The sequence below is a fragment of the Pogoniulus pusillus genome, chromosome Z (assembly GCF_015220805.1).
Source record: "Pogoniulus pusillus isolate bPogPus1 chromosome Z, bPogPus1.pri, whole genome shotgun sequence".
Lineage (NCBI taxonomy): Eukaryota > Metazoa > Chordata > Aves > Piciformes > Lybiidae > Pogoniulus > Pogoniulus pusillus.
In genome coordinates, this window is record NC_087309.1 from 101,883,269 (window position 1) to 101,903,870 (window position 20,602).

The window sequence follows — 20,602 nt, forward strand, 5'->3', positions numbered from 1 at the left end:
ATCTGGTCAGGAATGAGCAGAGCAGGATCGTCTGTTAGGTGTAATTTTACTGTAGGCATACAGCAAAGATTAATTTCCACACAACTGGTAGAGTGTAGTTACTTTCTTTTAAATCCAGGGTTGTTTTCCCTTTGATTTGTCTTTCCTGTCTTCTCCTATGCTTTAGCCCTGTTCCCAGTGACTGATTTCCCTGCTAGCTAGGGTATACTGGGATGTCAGTACTTAAATCCTCACTTGTGTGGTAAGAGATGGTACAGAAAGGCAGCCATAGTGTTTCTGTGGTGGCATAATCAGTAATTTCCACACAGCAAAGAATGAGCCAATTCTTTCACTTTTCTTATTCCCAGACATGCACAAATACTTCCTGTCAACAGTTATGAGCTTAATAGAAAAGTGGCAGTCACATCTGTGGGCACTGATTGGAAATCTGTGGTTCTGTAGGAATAAGAACATCAAACAATTAGAATAATTGCATCCATCAGAGAAAAGGATCTGATTGGCCCGAGTTCCTTTGAAAGTCTAATTTGATATGTCAAATTTAGACATCTAATAATAGTGCATTTCTTTATTTGTCTGGAAAATCACAGGTGGGGTCTTTGTCATGGGAGGTGTTATTTAGGCCAAAGTAATGAAGTCTAGTGACAATTAAACCAGACTGAAAAAAGTGTAGCTCTCTGCAGGGCTATTTAATCTTTTGTTAATTTGTTTGAAACTGAATTGTTACCCAGTTTCTGATAGCAAATAAAAAGTCTTCAGTCTTGGGAACCTCTTTCAGCTGGCTTGGAGTGGATCATGTGCATTTCTAACCTCAGCCCATCTAATCCTGTCTAGTCTGCCAACCCTGACAGATACACCTTTCCTTTTCAGTATGCTCACAATTGCATCTCATTGCTTTTTCAGTCTGGTTCAATACATGAATTACTCTGATCCTCATTGTCTTCTGGTTTTATCTTACAAAGTATAAAAGATATAAAAGATAAAGATACAAAGTAGATAAGAGTGTGTAGTAAATCATTAGCTACTCCTTCCTGCATGTCTTTCTCTGCAGCTTTGCTGTTTCTTTCTGGATTTTCTCTGTGTAAAGTTTGAGTCTGAAGGTGAGAACCTGCTGAAATTGTGCAGTCTTCATTAAAGTAGAAGTAACTATGTCACTCAAAATGTGGAAAAGTCATAAAAACTTACCATGCTATCCTAAAAGATAAAAAATGCTGAAGAAATGTCTTTATCAAATAAATTCAGTATATATTGAGAAAGTACTGTGCAAGAGGAGTTTGACTGCGTGTATGTGTCTTGGAAGTAGTCAGAGCAGAAGTTCATTGAAATATTTGCTCTCATTTCTGTGCCTGAATGTGTGTTGCATGTTAGCAGCTGGCATTTATAGCATCATTCACAGTTTTCACAGAATTGGGCAGGCAAAGTGCAGGAAAAAAAGCTTGTGTTTGGATTTTTTCTTGTCCTTAAATTGCTGTAAGGACTGGTGGAAGAAGCTCTGTAAGTGTGTGGATGCTCTTTTAGCTACTTGAAGAAGATGTAATGTCAGATTTGAGCTGGAGCAATCTGCTTTCTGTTAAATACTGGGGGTTTCAGCAGTTTCAAAAATACTTCATTGCAAGCTGTACTGTTGCTCAGGACTACTGGATTGTGTATGTGGAAGTAGTCATATGGCTTCAGTGATTGTTCAGACATAGAGTTGTCTGGGTTAACATCTTTCTACCAAAACCTGAACTCACAGAGGCTGGTAAGCAAAGGATTACGGTTGGTCCTCTCAGTGCAGAATTAAGGCAGAAGAGCATGACAGCACAGGCACTTGTGCACTGCCTGTAATTACTGTCAAGATTTCCACACACACTTGAGCACATAGAAAAGCCTTGCTTCCTTGCAGGGCTTTAAAAAAGTGGAATGAAGACTGAGACCTTCAATCCTTTGTTTTCCTTTGCAGAATTAGTTTTGGCTTTATTACCATAATTTCTCTTCCTCTGACATTCATTAGTCCTATTTAGCAGCACCTTTGATTCCTGGCTGATGACAGTCAGGTGCTATTTGCAGCTCTCTACCCTCTCTAATATTTGGCTTGAGTGTTTAACTTGCATTTTCCATCCATCTGCTCTGATATCCAGACATTTGTACATCATTTCCAGGACCCTTTTCCTTGGGTTGGGAAGCAGATTGTGAGAGTGACCTGGAGGTCAATGGAATCAAGTAGCCTTCTCAGTTAACCATAAGTTGAAATTTCTAGTGCTGAAGTATAGGGAAAGCTAAAGTAAGGGGAAGTGGAATGTCTTCTCCCCATCTCATTTGTGAGTCTGAGTAAAAGCTGCTAATCAAAATGAGTTACTTGGATGCTCCTGTCTGCTAAGACATGTCATTGATGCCAGGCACATACAGTGTGTTTCACAGTGGGAATTCCCAAGCTCTGAAAATCACTGTCACTGTTAGATTTCAGAGGAGAACTAACCTGTCAGGAAACCTATTTCCTTCTAGGTGAGAGAATAGCTTTTTCATGGGTATCTTTGTGCTGTTCCTGGATACTGTGTTTATGGTACTGAGATTAATATTAAACCAAGCATGCAGTTTAAATTTGCTTATCCAAAAAAGAGTGTATGGTCAGTGAGAGTAAGGGAGGAAAGGATGTCACTTCAGAAGGCTCAGTGCTTTGTAACAGTGCTCACTCTGTGCAAGTTACAGCTTTTTGTTCTCTTTCTCTGCTCCTCATTTAGAGTGGAAACTTCCGAGATAGTATGCCACCTGTTCTGTGGATGTGTTGTGACCCCATGGGCTTGTTCTTCCAAAAGCTCAGAAAAATTGGTGTAGGTACAGATGAAAGTGCTACTTAGTTCAAGACTTAGTGCGTAAGATTTCTTTCCTTGCCTGTATATCTGGCATGATCACTTTCTTGCTTGCCACTTTATTTGTACTGAGCATTTCATAAGCTCACAAATCAAGTGCCTGATGTTCTTGCTGAGCAGTCCTGGAGGTGAGTTTCTGTGCCTTTTAATTCAGATCTCATATCACAGTATCACAGTATCACAGTATTATTAGGATTGAAAGAGACCTCACAGATCAAGTCCAACCCTTTACCACAGAGCTCAAGGCTAGACCATGGCACCAAGTGCCACGTCCAATCCTGCCTTGAACAGCCCCAGGGGCGGCGACTCCACCACCTCCCCGGGCAGCCCATTCCAGTGTCCAATGACTCTCTCAGTGAAGAACTTTCTCCTCACCTCCAGCCTAAATTTCCCCTGGTGTAGCTTGAGGCTGTGTCCTCTCGTTCTGGTGCTGGCCACCTGAGAGAAGAGAGCAACCTCCTCCTGGCCACAGCCACCCCTCAGGTAGTTGTAGACAGCAATAAGATCACTCCTGAGCCTCCTCTTCCCCAGGCTAAACAATCCCAGCTCCCTCAGCCTCTCCTCGTAGGGCTGTGCTCAAGGCCTCTCACCAGCCTCGTTGCCCTTCTCTGGACACGCTCAAGCATCTCAGTGTCCCTCCTAAACTGGACAACATTTTTCATCTGGTTGTTTTTGCTGTCAGTCTTCAAATAAAATTGTTTCTAATTTAAGGAATGAAACAACTGAACCTACTCCTTTGCTCTGTGTTGGTACAGAAGCATTAATACTGTGGAGTTTGTACACATTACTGTGAAATGTAGTAGTACTAAGCAGTACTTAAATACTACTAATCACACAGCTGTTTGTAAGGAAATTTGGTTCTGAGGGCATGCAGATTAACCTGTCTGGAGAAGGGGAAGCTTCCAATAGCACTTCTGAGTTTAACAACAGTATGGAGTGGGAGAATTAAAAATAAATGAGAGCTAAACTGCTATAGCAAGTGAGGCATCTATTTGATGAGCATGTGGAGAGGGAGATATCAATAGAAAACAGCTTTATAACAGTTTTAATGATATTTTTTAAAAAGGAAAAATAAAGTGCTGCAAAATACATAACCAGTTGTACTTTAGTTCTAACTAACCACCCACATAAAGAAATTTAATGGCCACGAATGTGTTAATTTATTTCAGTGGTAACTTCACAACTATGTGCTAAAATGAGGCCTCTGTGTAACGGTAATGAAGTTTACATAATGAGGAAGAGTGTCCTGAGCTGTGCCTGCTTTTACAGAAGGGCATGACAATAACTTCTGTGTGAATATTTCTGACATACACACCAAGGCTGTCCTATAAATCCCCTTCATTTCTTCAGCAGCTAGTAAGAGCTTTCATCTTGTAATCTGTATCTATATGAGCTTGGATTTATTAGGCCTTGATCATGTGGTGAATCTAGTAAGAGAATATGGTAGTAGGACAGAAGACAAAGAAATGGCTGTTTGAAAGTTGGTGAAGGAATTAGGAGCAAATATGTTTCTTGTCATGTGAGTTGTGATCAGAAGCTTTGTTCTTGGCTCTGGAAGGATACTTGGTTCTCGTTACATTAAGGCGACTTGCTCTGTGTCCAATCCAAGCAGCAAGAGAACTGCCTAAAAAAAGAAGGAATGACTTCCTCTTCTTGGTTGTGCTTTTCCTCTGAGGCATAGCCAATTCTTAAAAGTAAATTTTAACACAGGTGTGTTGAAGAGTTTGTCTCTGGTTGCTAAAACTGTACTCCCTACACGCTTAGTTCTGTGGGGTTCATTCTTCTAATCCAGTGTTTGTTTTGAAAAGTGTTTTACTGTGACTGTGTCAGACAATCATCTTCTTTATTATAAACCAAGGAAAAGTGTTGACACCTTTTTGAAAGTAACCCAAGCAAATAAGAAATCATTAATTCATCTCCAAAAACATTGTTTTCCAACCTAAACCAGAAGCTTTCTTAAAAACTAATGCAGGTTTTTATATTTAGATGAGCATTTTTTTGGCCTGTGTTTGTTGACTTGTCTGTAGTATCTTTTTCTTACAGTCAGCACTTTTAAACCTGCTTTGCTTTTTTAACTACAGTTCAATGAGACTACTAGTTCATGAGAACAGGTGGACAAACCTTCCAGTTGCATTGTGGGCAGCCCATTCTTTAGAAGAGAAACCACTGCATGTCCTAAGATCCAGATGCTGGCATCCAGGTTCGAAGATAATCTAGAACAGGTGTCAGAAGCAGTGGAATTGGAGCATTGTTTTCTTTTACTCCTTGTTTTTGGTGGTGTAATACTGCCAAAAGCGCACTTTAATGAAAGACTTGGACTGGGAACACCTATACATGGCCCAAATGTGATGTTTTGTGACTAAGAGGAATGTTGGAAGCAGATCAAAATGTCTTTTGTCATTAGCTTTTCTGCCTCGATTGGTCAGCTGGTATGAAAGATTCTGATGTTGTGGCCATTTGAGCTAGACTTCTAGCTCAGACATAAAAATTGAAACAGAGAAGCTTAGAAGTGGAAGCTCTGAGTGGAGAGGTGAACATTCTAGGGATAGGCCATATAATGGCAACAATGGGTAAGTTAATATAATTTCATTAGAGCATCAAGAGCTTTATGTCTGGAAGCACAGCTTGTACCTTCCCCCTGCTGCTTCTGCTGTGCCCTCTGCTATCTTCCCCCAGTGCTGTTTTGGCTGCTGCTGCTTTTGCTGCTTTGCCGCTGCTTGACCCTTTCCCCATCATCCTTAAGGTTATTATATTTCTATAGTAGTTTATTCTCCTTGTACTGTTATATTTAAACTATAAGAAATACAATCTCATTTTTCCTGACTTTCTAAAAATCTGTATTGTAATGAATTTACTCTACCAGAGGAGGGATCCACCCAAACCCAGGACAAATATGTAGTACAGTATATACTGAAGGTACTTGTGTAAGAAGCAATGCTACTGTATACTGGAAGCTTCTATATATAGGAGAATATTAATGGTCTCATGGAGTTAATGAGCTTGTCCTTTTGCTGTCAGGAAACTATAAAGTAGTTTTAATGTCCCATTCAGGATCTGTAAAATCATTCAAATGGAAATTATTTGACATTGAAATGCAAGCCTAGCAAAGTATTTTGCTTTCATTAATGGTAACAGTTTTACATAGTGCTTGGCTATGTGCTTAAAGACTTCACAGTCATTGGTTCAGAATATGCTTCTTTAGCCTTGTATTTTAGTTTTAGGAGCTGATAGAGTTGAAGGAAAACTTTACCTGACTTTCACATACCTCATTTTTCCAGTTTGTTTATTTTCTTCCTTTTCTCAGTGGTTGTTCTTTTTTTCTTGATTATTTTTTCCCCTCTCCAATGGTTCCAGACATATTAAGATTTGCATGAGAAGTGGTAATTATTTTCATTCTGTGTTCATGTTTTTGTTCACAGAGGAGGAATTCTTCAGTAATTTGTCCATATTCAATGAAACCTGTGTGAAGTGGCAGAGGAAAACTGGAAGACGGGGAGTGCAAATAACATACACAGTAAGTGGGGCAGTATTTGGCATCAGAAGTAGCTTTGTCTTGATTAATTCCAGTGAGTCAGCAGTGGAATTCTATTTTCTGGGTTTTGTTTGCATGGTAATTTGTCTTAATCTTCAGTGAACTGCCTAGAAACCTGAACGTGGCTGGATTAGGAAAGAAATCCCTTCTCTGAAGTTAGGGTCCCATTTCAGTGAGTCACCTAAACATCTGATTGAAACTCTAAGAAGTTTCAGCACAAGTTTATGTTTTAGTGACATTTTGGTGTAGAGCTCAAGGTCACGTTGACACAGAAAACATTGCATAACCTGGGCTCTGTCCCTGCCTGTGTTGCAAACATTTCAAGTAAATGGTGTATCACTTGAAAATACTGGATGTGACTTGCTCTAGAAATGCAAGGTACACTGAAATACTATGCTTTGCTTGAGGGATTCAACTGTCTTGTATCTGAACATTTTAGAACTGTTTATCATGGAAATTGAAGGCAATTTTGGTAACTACATTTTTTTACCCCATCTATAAACATAAGGTGGAGAGAGTGCAGCAGAGAGCCACTAAGATGATCAGGAGACTAGAACATATGAGCAAAGGCTGACAGAGCTGGGACGTTTTAGCTGAGAGGAGACTGAGGGGAGATCTCACTAATTCTTATAAGAGGTGAACATCAGGAGGACGCAGGGTGGTGTTCAGTGACAAGACACTGGCACATACTGGAACACAGTAAGTTCCACATAAACGTATGAGAAAGTTATATGAGAAAGTGATATGACAGACTGATTTGCCATTGGAATGGGCTGCCCAGGGAGATGGTGAAGTCACCATCCCTGGAGATGTTCAGAAAAAGACTGGCTGAGGCACTTAGTGCTGTGGTCTAGTTGATTGGACAGGGCTGGGTGCTAGGTTGGACTGGATGATCTTGGAGGTCTCTTCCAACCTGTTTGATTCTATGACATGGGAAAAAACTCTTTCCTTTGAGGGCAGCAGGAGCTGGCCAGAGAGATTGTGGAGTCTGTCTCTGCAGGCATTCAAAACCCACTTGGACGTGTTCCTGTGAGATTTACTTTCAGTGATCCTGCTCTAGCAGAGCAGTCGAACGTGATGATTTTCAGAGGTCCCTTCCAACCCTTATCATTTTCATAAGAATAAAAGTTGAAATAAAAGTTTTCAGAAACAAGTAATTCAGTGTTACTGAAAACCAGAACAACATGGTAAGAACTCCCATATTTTTAGAATGACAACATCCCAAGAGAGGTTGTTTTTCTGAGCGTGTACAAATAGGGAGAAAAGAAAAAGAAGGTAGTTTAGTGTCTGCAGTGTGGGTAGATTACTGTGAAAAACTCATTTCAAGGTCGAGTGCTAAGAGCATTTTGAAAAAGACACATCTTTCTCCTCTTGTATTATGAACTAGTGCATTTTTTGTTTGAATGCTTTTACTGAACATTACTGAGGCAGAAAAAAACAAATTCCTGATTCAAAACCAGCGCTTTTCATGTAGCCAGTACCACAAATGGCAAGCTGTGGACCTCTAGTGCAGTGTGCTCTGCACATGGTTTTGCCTGCAAGACACTTCAGAATAGTTGAAGCTGAGGAAAGCTGGGGATGATGTAGGCCTAGGTTGTATGCAGTGAAGTTCAGAACATAGTCTGGAGTTAGCTTGAGCTCAACTGTGTAGCTTCGTTGCATACACACAAAAGGTTTACTTTTCACTGCACAGGGACAGTCTTTGAAAAGCTTAATGTTTGGCATTGAGTCCTGCTGCTGCTTGTGTAAGGCAAGGGTGGGGGAGTAACTAGAAAAGGAAAGTAGCAAGCAGATGTATTTCCATCTGTGTGCTGTAAACAAAAAATATTTTCCTTCCCTTACCATTTGTGCTAGAAGTGTTGCAGGTTCCTCTTTATAAATTCCTGATTATTTGTTGTAGAACTACATGAGAAGAAAATTGTAATTTTAATAGACAGAAATTAAATACCTGATGTATTAAGCCATTTTGTTGTACCAAAACAATCATGAGCCTATTTTTATTTTTTATTAAGTTGGTATTCTTGAGCAGATGTCATCTTGGATTTTCAGAATTTAATTGAACTAGTACTCTAAATTTTGGAGAGCCACAACCAACTGCACCTTTGTTTTTGTTGATTCTTCAATAGTTTCACATACTGGGCCAGAGATGGGATGGGAAGACATTCTTGGAACATGCAACATTTAACATCACTACAAGTGAAGATAATCCAAAGGTGTGTTTAGATCTCCACTCTGGCAGTAACTACGTGGTGAATATTACTACCATCTCTTCCACAAAAACTACTGTCTCAGTTGCAGTAGCAGTTCAAGCAAAGGGTAGGTTGTGTTTTGTATTCACTGTGCTCATACAACAACTTAGTGTGCGGCAGAGTTCCCTGCTCTGAAGCCTAGCAGACAGGATAAACAGGCTGTCTCCTAGACTGAATTAATTCTTTATGCTGACTACACACGTATAGCCACCATCAGCATCCTCTTTTTCTGCAAGACATTCTTCTTTCTGCTTGTGGTGGCCATTGAATCTACAAGCAAACAGGACAGTGGCAGTAAGTGCCCTTCAGAAAGGTTTGGCAGACTTGCTTCTTCAAGATTAGTCTTCTGGGTAAAATGAAGTAGGGTTGGTGCAGTGGCATTCCTGGCTACATGCAGGAATTTCAGCTCATGGTACAGAGCTTGCTGGTTTCCATTCCTTGCCTTGAAAACTGATTCTGTGCCTGTGGGAGAATTCCTCACTGCCAAGCTGTGTGATACTACTCTAAGTGAAGTGAGCATTTTAGAAAGTATTGCTGTGTTTATCAGTGATGCTCAGTGTTTCGGCTGTTTTTCAGTAGCTGTGGAGAAGACACGTTCTAACAGCAAGTTTCTGTGGTATTTTGGTCATGGAAACTTTAAGCTTGCCTTCTGAATACTAGTCAGATGAGATGAGAGAGACCAAAAAACATAATTGCCTTTGGAGTCCACAAAAGTAACTTTTCTCGTGTAGTTTTTCCTAAAGGACATCAGCTGTGACAAACTGTTCAATGGTAATTTTTTTCCACTAAACTCCTGAATCTTTCTGTCATTGTAACCTCCCGAGGTCTGGATAACTAAATCCTATCTTGATCTCACGAATAGCATGCTTGGGATTTTCTGAAAGCCATTCTTTCTGCAAAAAAAATGCCTGTGCTTTATTTGCTGTGTTTGTTCATTCAAAAAGGAATGAGAGTCTGCATCCTCAGAAAAGAATAAAAGCCTTTTTTTTGTTTGTTTGGTTGGGTTTTTTTGGTTGATTTTTAAAAATTTTCAGTTACTGTCATTCATTTAAGTTGAAGTTTTTGTAGTAAGTTGTTCCCTTTTTTATTGTCTTTACAGTAAAGGAAGCTTTCAGTAATGTATTAATTTTTAATGATACTTGCTTGAAATGGCAGAGAAATTGGGGAACTGAGGTTGAAGACAGATATGTGGTAAGTGGCAAATTGTATTTTGAATCTAGAAAATAATTTATATCAATCACCTGTGTGAAAAAGTAATTTTTCAAGCATTCACTGCTGTCAAGTATTCTTCATTCTAAGCATGCTTCTCATAAAAACCCAGTGAGTATGTTGGCATAGCAACCTTCAAGAAAGAAGGGAAACCACCATAGTCTTTTGTAATCTCCTGGGTTTTGCTATTCTTTTTTCCTGTTCTACTCATATTTTGCCTCCCCTGTCTGTACTTCAAACTTCGTCGTGTTCAGGCTTCAGACAACTCCATGGAGTCAGTCTACTCTGTCTTGTCCTGTACCTGCAATCTTACCTCCTCCCATTTCTACATGAACTGTCTCTGCCAGAACTCTTGACCACCGTACTGTTGTCGTACATTTCCGTGTGCTAAGAGATGCTCAAAGATTATCTAAAGGCATAGGTTCTGTTTAAAGGGAAATTAGCATATGATGAAGTAAGCATTTTAGTCATTTTTACCAAAGGAATGATCATGAGTGGGCTTGAAATTAATAGTTACATGATCATTGGGGTCCTCAACAGCAAAACAAACACATGTAAAATCCAAACAAAAAAAAAAAGCCCAACCTGTGGATCTGGAAATTTGTGTAGGAGCAGTTGTCTGTAGGCAGATCCTGAAGAGTGTTTGGCTTTTTGACACAGGTTAAAATGGCTTGATTTTGACTGAATCCTCAGGGTCTAACCAGAAAAGTCTTCATGTGAGCTTACTTTTATAACTGGCCTCTTTGTAGCATGAGGGCATACTGTAATGAGAGTGGAAGCTCATATGTTAGCAGGAATTAAGACTTGGAGGAAATTACAATACTAAATAGAAAGAAAGATGATAGACTAGGAAGAGGAGAAGTGAAAGAAGAGTGTTAGAGCTCATCACGGGGGCTTGCAATTCCTGTCAAATTTTGGAAGCACTTGAATTTGAGTATCTGTCAGTGCAAACAGTTTTGGCAGTCTGTTTGCAGTGGTGTGTTTTTCTGCTGTTTCTTCTCATTTAGAACATGGCATGACTCAATGCAAATGACTTGTTAAAACATTGCAGTTTCCATTCTGTGATTGTTTGGTTGCAGTTTCATGTGCAGGGTCGGCGCTGGTATCAGAAGGAATTCTTTCATGAAATTACTTTCAACCTTACCACACACAAACGAGCTCCAGAAGTCTGTTTTGATTTGCAGCCAGGCACCAATTACTCTGTTAATATTTCCCTGGTAGCTCTGAATTTTTCACTGCCTGTTTCCATGACAACAGAAATCACAGGTGGGTCCTGCATTTATTTTGTGTATTTACAAAAGCACCTTTTGGGTGCAAAAGGCTCTAATTAAACAACATTGTTGATCTCAGCGTGGTATGGTGGGTTGTCAAAGTGCTCTTTCCATGCTAAAAATTGTTCATTATTACTTATTTTCCACAGATTTATGGGAGTTGAAAGTTCAGCAGGAGAAGAGGGTGAGAAATAGGGGTGCAGTGTTTTGAAATGCCATTGTGGGAATGTCATCATGGAACAGATAGTTTGGGTTAGACACGGGAAGGTGGGTTAAATTCCCTGCCTTGTTACGAGGCTAAGGCACTTCTGAGTATGGGTTCTTGCCACTATGAAGTAGAGGTAATGGCACAACTGCATCTTTAATAGGTATTCATGACAATAGATATCACTGAAGTCTGCAAGAGACCAAAGTACAGAGTTCTGCAAGGACCTCAGACAGGTTACCTTTATCTCTAATTGTATTGAATACAAACCAAGAAAGGCATCTGAACAAATAATCACATTTTATAGAGAGAATTTCACCTTCACTGTTTAGCAAGATATTTGTATGGTACTAAAATGCTGTGATTTTAAAAAAAAATCTGTCATTTCAAAACTAATTTTGTTAAGAATAATTTAATACCATCCCTATACTGTCAAACTCCGTCAAACTTCGTTATTGCTGTTAACGCTGTGAAGCACACACAGTTCGGTACTGCTCTCCCTGTTGGGGCTATAAATTGGGTTAGGTAAGAAACAGGAAAGCTCTCTAAGTGTCTGTAGTTGTTCATCCGCTAGATGGAACCAGCTGTCTTCTGACGGCTCCTTGATAATAGGATTTGTGGTGGTTTTGAAACTGATAGCATCCACTAGGTGGAACCAGCTCTTCTCGGACTGCTCGTGGAGAAAAGGATTGGTGGCGGCTTTGAGATTGATAGCATTACAATGTTTTCCATTTGTTACCTAAAGGTTACTGTTCAGGATATGCAAGAATCTGGATTGCTTTTTAAATTAAACTAATTACCTGATAATTTATTTTGAGAATTTCCCTATCTGTCACTCAGAAGTAGCACCCATGAGTTTGTGAGTACATGTAGCTTTGTAAAAAGAAGTAATCTGTGTCAGAATTTGTTTGACTGAGGTAATGTTTTCATACATTTACTCAGAGTAAAGACGCAGAGCTTTACTCTGTCATCCTGTGGCATTTCCTGATCTGTGCAGGATTGCATCAGGCTGCTTACTCAGCAGAGCTCTATAGAAGGCTTTGCAGCAGGTGCTGTGTGAAGTGGTGTTTGTGCCTTGGCAGAAGGCGAGTTTTCCGCTCCACTGAGCTAGTGCTTAGCAAATGCACATGCATAGCCCTGAAAAGGTTCTTTGCATACAAGTTAGGTGATTGCCATTCTGAAAGAAGATTATGCTACATGAGCCATTTTCTATCTGTTAGTTCTTTTTTTTTTCCCAGTAAGAGGTTGCTCTGTTATTAGGAATCTCGACCCAGAACTTGCCGTGCAGACACTCCATACTGTACTTTAAAGTGGAAGCCAAAAAATCAAAGTAGATCTTTTTTGTGGTTGAAATGGAGTGAAAATTAAAAAAGCCAACAGCAGCCTTCCTGCAAAGCTCACCAGATAATGAGATGTAAATATGGCATTAAATTTGTTGCAACTTTAGCCTCACTAAAATGGAAAGGATACAGTTAGAATAATTCTTCTGGCAGTGCCCCTTTGACTTCTGTTTGTTGTGTTACAAGAACTGCATTATCTGTACAAGGATCTTAATTTGTATAAAAACTGTTTAGAGTAGATTTATAATTAGCATATTCATTTGTCCAGTTATTCTGTAATCACATATAGTGATAAACCACACAATTGCATTTCTGTGGTGGGTGGAATAATCTCTATTTATCTGCCAAGTTTGAATGTGAAAAGTGTTTTGTCTGAAAAGTGTATTTTGTCTCAGGTGGTTTTCTGGCTAAATGGTACTGTGTAAATGCAAGATATGCTCTAAAACAGCCTCTGTGCTAAATGTTAATATACTGAAGGTGGGCTCTTTTGTTGTCTGAGGTTTCCTGTGGCATCCTTTAACAAATGCAGAGTCACTTGGTCTGTTTTCCCCAGCTGGTAGCGAGTCCAGATGTTGTATCTCCTTGACTTTCACACATCTCCTGCATTTTGAGAGTTGAGGAAATCTGAACTGTGGGGTTTCAACTATTGTGAAGAGACATTTCCCAGAGGATTGGTTGAACACTGCCCAACAAAGTTAATTTCCTGTCAAGGACAGTCATCTGTTTAGATTCTTAAAGACTGTTTTACAATATCCTAAGTATGTAAATGCTAGCAGTATTTCTGAGTGCTTGTTTTGTTTGTTTGTTTGCCTTTCCCCCCTTTTCTTTCAAAAATGAAGATTTGTAAATGCATGTTAAGAAAGTCTCTGCTATATCCTGAATGTATATTTACATCTGGGGTGTATTAAAAGGGCTGTGGTTAGTAGGTTCACCTTCACCTCTACTCTGCCTTGGTGAGGCTGCATCTGAAGTACTGCATCCAGTTCTGGGCTCCTCAGTTCAAGAGGGATGTGAAACTGCTGGAGAGAGTCCAGCATAGAGTCACAAAGATGGTTAAGGAAATGGAACATCTCTCTTACGAGGAGAGACTAGGGGAGCTGGGGCTCTTTAGCTTGGAGAAGAGGAGACTAAAAGGTGACCTTTTCAATATATAAAGGGTGAGTGCCAGGAGGATGGAGCCAGGCTTTCCTTGGTGATGCCCAGTGACAGGACAAGGGTCAGTGGGGGGAAGTTGTGGCACAGGAAGTTTCATTTAAACATGAGGAGGAATTTTTTCACTGTGAGTGTGACAGAACACTGGAACAGGCTCCTCAAAGGGCTTGTGGAGTCTCCCTCTTCAGAGAGGGAGCCTGGATGCATTCCTGTGTGATCTGGTATAGTTGATCCTGCTGTGGCAGAGTGGGTCGGGCTGGATGATCTTTCGAGGTCCCTTCCAGCCCCTGACGTTCTGTGATCTGTGTGTCTCCTGAGTGAAGAATTTTATATCCATGCTATTTCTAAAGGAAAAAAAAATAAGAATGTGGAACTTAAACACCTGTTTTTCTCATGGGCAAAGGAGAAAGTAGGTCCATGCTGAGCACGAGGTTAGTTTTGCTTATTGTCTTGTAGATGGTGAATTTAATATATCAAATACTTAACGAATCATTGAAATTCTGCTCCTTTCATACTTCTAGTAACAGATAGTCTTGCACAGGCATGTATGCCTCAAGCATAAAACACCTGTCAAGCTGACAAGCTCCCAGCACCTGCCTACTTCAAATAGGAAACCGAGTCAATTATGACAAATAAGGCAGTGATTGTATTGTAGCTGATAGAAGGTGGTATCAAGATTGTCTTTTAAACAAGAAGAGAGTTTGTGTCTGTTATCAGGGAAGGGGAGTAAAGGAGTGTCTTCTGGATATAGTTTCTCATTCATTATTTCTTTTGAGATTATGTGACTTATATGTGGCTCTGTTCTGTTTTCTTTTTGAAGATCATTTATTAATGCACGCCTGTACAAGGCATTGTTCTTAATTTCATAATCTGTTTACACATACAAATTTACAAAGACTGAATTCTGTAACCACTTTCAAGTGTTTGAAAAACAGAACAGTAGAGAATGTGCTAATGCTTTTTGCTTCTGGTATCCAAAATAAGAGTTAACTTCTTCAGTTGAGCTGCATTAGAACACTATTGGTGTGTGAATCTGTTAGCAAATTTTGCTTTGGGATAGAGCCATTGCGTTGAAGGCGACAAAATTATGATCTCTGGGAAGTTCATGAATGCCAGCTTATTATTTACAGTGTCTGGCTAGGTCTATTTGATTTAGAGCAGATCACTTTGACATAAGACATCCTACTTAGAAGGTGGAATTTTTCTGGGTACTAGAAAGAGATTTTTTTGTGACTGAAGTACATTTTCTTCTAAGATAAGTCATGCTACTTTCAGTGGTGATTTTTCATTTCTCCTCCTCCTCTCAAATTTTATTTTTTCTTAGAATCAAGACATATTTTAAGTTTGTTCTATACTTATTTTACACTTGCTGCTATTTCTTGCATGTTTGTACTTTGAGGTGGGTTTGGATAAGTTTGACCTCAGGCCTATGTATCTCGAGCAGTTGCAGTTCCTGCTTTCTTGGCTGATACTGTTTTTCGGTTCAGTCTAGGATGTACCTGCAGGTCCCATATTTGTGCATATATTATCTTTTTCTTCATGTGAACATAGAAGTCAGATAGTAGACTCACAAGTAAGAGGTCTAGAAAGTGAGTTGAATTAGAATAGGGAATTCCATCACATACTATGTATATTCTATTGCCCTTCCCTTATGTCTTGGTACATGAAGAATGCAATATGTTACAAATCAGGTCGTGATGTCTGATTGGCTCTCCTGCCCATGGATGTACACACACACATAGAAGATACATTACTGTCTTGCTTTGTGTGTAATGGAAAAGGTTGACACTCATTCTTTCTTCAAATAACTTCTTTAAGGTTTGGAAAAGACAGGAAAAACCTAATCTACTTTCCACTGTGGAACTAACACTGTAACAGATTTGTGATCTGACAGCTCTTATTCTGACAGCACATCATCTGCCTTTGGAGTGCATTGCAGTATGCAGCTGCAGAGCCATGAGCATTGCAAAGAAAAGAGCTTTGAATTTATGTGACAGGGAAAGGCCAGTGATTGAAATGTGAGAATGAGTAAAGATTTATATACAGTATGTTCATACATTCACTTTGTATTTATATGCAGAGAGTATTGAAGTGCGTAATATTTCTGTTCCTGTGAACTTTGCCTCCCCATTATTTTTCATATACCTCATTATCAGCTCATGATCAGCTTTTCATACACCAGCACCCCCACATCCTTCTTCAAAGGGCCCCTCTCGATCTCTTCATCCCCTGGCCTGGATTAGAACCAGTAATTTCCTGGACCCAGCCTGAATTAATATTGAGGTTTACACTGCAGGACCTAACACTTGGCCTTGTTAAACCTCGTGAGGTTCATATGGACCATCTTCTCCAGCTTGTCAGATACCTCTGAATGGCATAGAGTCCCTCAGGTGTATCAGACCATGCCACTTCACTTGGTGTCATCAAGCTGATGACTCACAGCTCAATAGTTTACTAAAGCCAAGAGAGCAGTTAAGAAGAACAATATGTCTAAAATCTGTCTGAAACCACCCCTCCTATGTGAGGAACCAGGGAAACACTTCCTGAACACACTGCCTTGCTCTACAAGCTCTGCCTCATGCTTCTGCCATGCACCTGAGGTTCTGTCTGCTGGGTAGGGCACTGCATGTGTGGCCATGGGGGCTCATCTCCTCAAGGAGGCTCTGCTCTTCAGTGTTCCTCTTACCTGTCCTGGATGACCTCCCCAGGAATAGCTGCAGTGCAGGCCTCGCTGCTTCCCAGCACAACAGTGAGCCTGCACTGTCAGCTCCCCTAGGGAAAGCCTGAGCAGGCTCAGCAGGTCTCACTGTTTTTAGAGAGACTGCCAAGGAACTCCCAATTTATGTCACTGTTGTGACATGAGCAGCTCAGCAGCTCCTTTATCTTCTCTTGCTTTCCATTTTTTCTCCTAAGCTCATATATTCTCCCTCTTCCCAGAGGTCAGTGCTTCCTCTGGCAGGAAAGCTCAGGAGCTTGCTGCCTGCTGGCAGACGCCAAATACGCGGAGCTAAGTACGCAGAGATCTGGGAGGGGGTTTAGAGCTCACAGCAAAGACAGATTTAAAGGTTTGCTTCTGACAGATGCTGACTGCCTCCATCTCTGAAGAGTTTCAGGCTATTCTGAACCTCTGGGACAGTGCAGCCCTTAAACCATGACCTTTGGCATTAACAAAGTGCAGAAGAGAAGGCCCTGGAGAGACCTTATGGGCACCTTCCAGTGCCTGAAGGCTACAAGAAGGCTGGGGAAAGACTGTTTCTGGGGGCATGTAGCATTAACCCTCCCTTCCCTACCTCTGGCCCAGATAGCAATTTCCCTCAAAGAAAGAACTTTTCCTAAAGCAGAGATCAGGCTCACACAATACAGGAGCCAAACCTGCAAGGAGGCAGAGCAAAGCACTGCCAGCAGAGCTGGGCCTGGCTGGTGGAACAGTGCTGGGCACTCCTTCCCTTTCCATTTTTCTGTCTGCCTGGTGGACTTCATACCTCTGCTGTGGTGAATGGGGTGGTGTGACTTTGAGCCACAGAGCAGAACAAAGGCTGCAGTAAACAGAGTGGGTCATGTGAAAGGGTTTGCCAGACATGGCCAGTCTTTAAGGAAGATTAAAATAATTGTTTTCTGTGCATGTCTTCTGGATTTATTTCACCTCCTTCCTTCTTTAAATACTTCTTTAAAACTCTTTTCCCAATATGAAAGTCTACTCCCTCTTCAGCAGTTGTTTGCCCATTTTGTCAGTTTTCCTGTGATGCTTTGTTTTCTCCTGCCACGTTAATGATTTTCTGTGTTTCAGTGTATATGCACAGCTGCCCATATTCCAGCTGTATGAAAATCTGTGGATGTCAGCAAGATTTTTGCCTGATGTGCCTGCACATCTGCACTGGCTTTCTTCTGCATCTCCATGACGTTGATTATTCTTCCTAAGGGTGCTCTCTAGCCTTGATTTTTTGCATTTAAGGACTGCATCTGTTACTCTCCAGCTGGGTGTCAATAACTTGATTAGACCAGTTTTCAAAAATACCTAGCCATATCTGTGATAGTTTTTTTGGACTTGTGGTTGATAGTGTCCTTGCTTGGCACTCTCCCCCCTCAGTTGTGCACACTGAAGCTGCTCTCATTTTTTCTTCTGTGCTGGTAGTGGTGATTTTCATTATCACAGCACCATTCTCAGGCTGTGCAGCTGCCATTACTGCTGTTAAAATTAGATTCAGGAGTGTTTGTTCAGTTTTGGCCTTGATGCAGATTCCCACTAAACCAGATTAGAGCTCTGCACCCATACTGAAATCCAATTTAAGGGACTGGATATTGCTAGCTGGCTGTGAGCAGTAACTAAGACATTTGGCTTCTTGGAAGTGCTTTCTGGTTCTAATAGATTCTCCTTTGTTCATACCATTTTATTTCTTGTAGTGGGCTGTGTGCCTGGAGTTTTATCTTTATATTCTCCATGACCATTTTAATAAATACTATTACTACTTTCAGCAGATCTTTCCTGTCTCATTTCTCTGTATCTGCTGTCACTTTGAGACATCTGTTTTCCCCAGCTAGCAGATACACTTCAGTACAGGGGTTTGAATGGGGGCTATCATGACATTGCACTTAATTTTCCTCTGTGTTTTTCTTGACCAGACTATGTTGTCTACAGACTTTAGCCATTAGGGGTTTGAGGCTCAGGTAGCAGGAATATTTTGGGTGAAAAAAATAGCTAGGAGTCCTCATGCCTGAAATACTTCTGCAACCTCTCTGAAGCACTGCTGTCTGTTCACTTTGTAGATCCTCTTTTCCCAGACATAGAATTTGTTGCAGTAAAAGGTTATGCACCCTTGCTCAGACTCCGGAAGGCAGAGGATCGAAACGGACCAATCAGGTTTGTGTCTGTGCACTCTTGGCCCTCTCAAAAAACCAGATTTGTGTTACTTACACATTGGAACTTCTTGTAGGGATTTGATTGTTAGCAATGGGAGAAGAAGCCTTAAGGTGTAACTCCTAGTTCCTCCTCCCTTAGTAGTGTTTGGCTTCAGGCTCCTCCTTGCTTTCTGAAGCAAAGTCTTGGATTTGATAATTCTTGCATTTTTCACTGTTGGTTTGGGGTTTTCTTTCCTTTAGCCATAATGAAGTCACAGTAGATTTTATGGATGGATCCAAGCACACCCATATAATTTCTCTTTTTCCATCAAACTCTTGCAGCCAGCACATAGGTTTTTTTTTGGGGGGTGGGGGCAAAGGAATGGTGAACAGTGTCTGTATTTATTCATATTCTGAAATAGTGCTTTCTTATTAGTGAATTAGTACTGGAAATTATTTACACCATGCTAGGTGCTGTTTGTGATAGAAGGAAAAGACAGTCATAACTGAACATTGCAACCTTTCAGGGAGTAACAAGTGTAGTACCCTTGGCAATTAGTATTCCTGTGGTTGGGTGAAATGGATGAAGCATGGTTTGAGAAACCTGAAGACAGACATGATTAGATTTTGACAAATGGTATCTATCCCCTCCTTTAAACAGAAAAAGGCTTGCTTCAGGGAATCAATTTTTAGAGCCAAATAATGTATTGTTTCATAGATGAAATATTTGTTAGATGAGATGAACAAGAAGTAGGCTGTAATGGCTCTGTTTGGTGCTTTTCAGAACCTGAGTATGCACAAAGTTGTGTGCATGTGATGAGGAGGGCTGGTTCTAAGCTGGGTGGCCAGTGTGTTTAGTTGGAAACACAGTGGTGCACACAGAGAAATGTTTCAGTGTAAGAAATGTTAATACTAAGCATCAGTAGTAAAAAAAGCAATTAGAAGACTAATGTGAATTAGTAAATGTCTCATGCTTGGTACATTGAAATGTTTGCCTTTTTTTGTTTGTTTGTTTGTTTCACTCTAGTCTTTACCAAGTGATTGTGCTTCCTCTGGGTTTGCAAGGCACTTTTATTTGTGACTCCTTTGCCGCTGCAACCTTCTTTAGTAACAGCACTGGCGGTAAAGGATATGTGGCAGCTGAATTTCGGGCGAAGGATGTTGCTGATAACATGTCAATTGCTCTTGGAGACAGACATTACTACGGGAAGTTTTACAATGCTCCTTTAAAGCTGGGAGAAGAGTATTGTGTTTTTTTGAGAATAATAAGTGAGTGGAATAAGGTAATGAATGTTTTAAAACCTTCTCTTTATGCCTGTTGAAACATTGCTGGGGAAAAAAAAAAAAGATGAAAACCTAGGTTTGTGTTATGCTTTTTATGATGATGCAAGGGTCTATAAATTGACAGGATTAGATTAAGTCTGAAGCTTTTTAAATTACTCTTGTAATTCCTTACAGATATTTATGTCATAATAATGTTGGAGCAACTCTGGATGCCCAAAGGCAAACAATTACAAAAAGATGAAAGTGAAGGACCATTGTTGTCTGTAATAATTGAGGACATATTTATTGGACCAAAATTTACTGAATGAGATTAGTAACAGAATCTGAAAATTACTCTTTAGGAATGAAGGAATTTAATTGAGTATTTTGTGTTGAAGTATTTCAAACTAGTTGACTGGCAAGGGCTGGGTGCTAGGTTGGACTGGATGATCTTGGAGGTCTCTTCCAACCTGGTTGATTCTATGATTCTATGATTCTCTATGCATTACCATTCATGTAGTGGTGAGTGTCAACGCCAGCTCCTTTGGGAGAGACTTGTGGAAAAAAAATGTATTGCTAGTTTGGTTTTTTTTTTGTAATTTAATAGTGAACTTATTTCAGTTTGAAACAATAGGTTTGTACACTCTGATATTTTGTTCTCCAGGGTTTTGCCTCCCATGAAGCCATTATGCCACTGGT

At 40.3% G+C, this 20,602-nt stretch overlaps 1 protein-coding gene across 8 annotated transcripts in view; it reads left to right on the top strand.

Annotated features, from left to right (window-relative positions):
• SUSD1 (sushi domain containing 1) overlaps positions 1 to 20,602 on the top strand; it is a 47,548-nt gene that overhangs the window by 14,934 nt on the left and 12,012 nt on the right. For all 8 annotated transcript variants that reach the window (XR_010301350.1, XR_010301351.1, XR_010301352.1 and 5 more), the window contains exons 8-13: positions 6,266 to 6,360; positions 8,505 to 8,694; positions 9,727 to 9,818; positions 10,916 to 11,102; positions 18,569 to 18,662; positions 19,668 to 19,923. Coding sequence is in view for 4 of the 8 variants with exons in the window: in XM_064140434.1 (XP_063996504.1) it covers positions 6,266 to 6,360; positions 8,505 to 8,694; positions 9,727 to 9,818; positions 10,916 to 11,102; positions 18,569 to 18,662; positions 19,668 to 19,923 (914 nt within the window). In the remaining 4 variants the exon portion in view is untranslated. The remainder of the gene's footprint in view (positions 1 to 6,265; positions 6,361 to 8,504; positions 8,695 to 9,726; positions 9,819 to 10,915; positions 11,103 to 18,568; positions 18,663 to 19,667; positions 19,924 to 20,602) is intronic.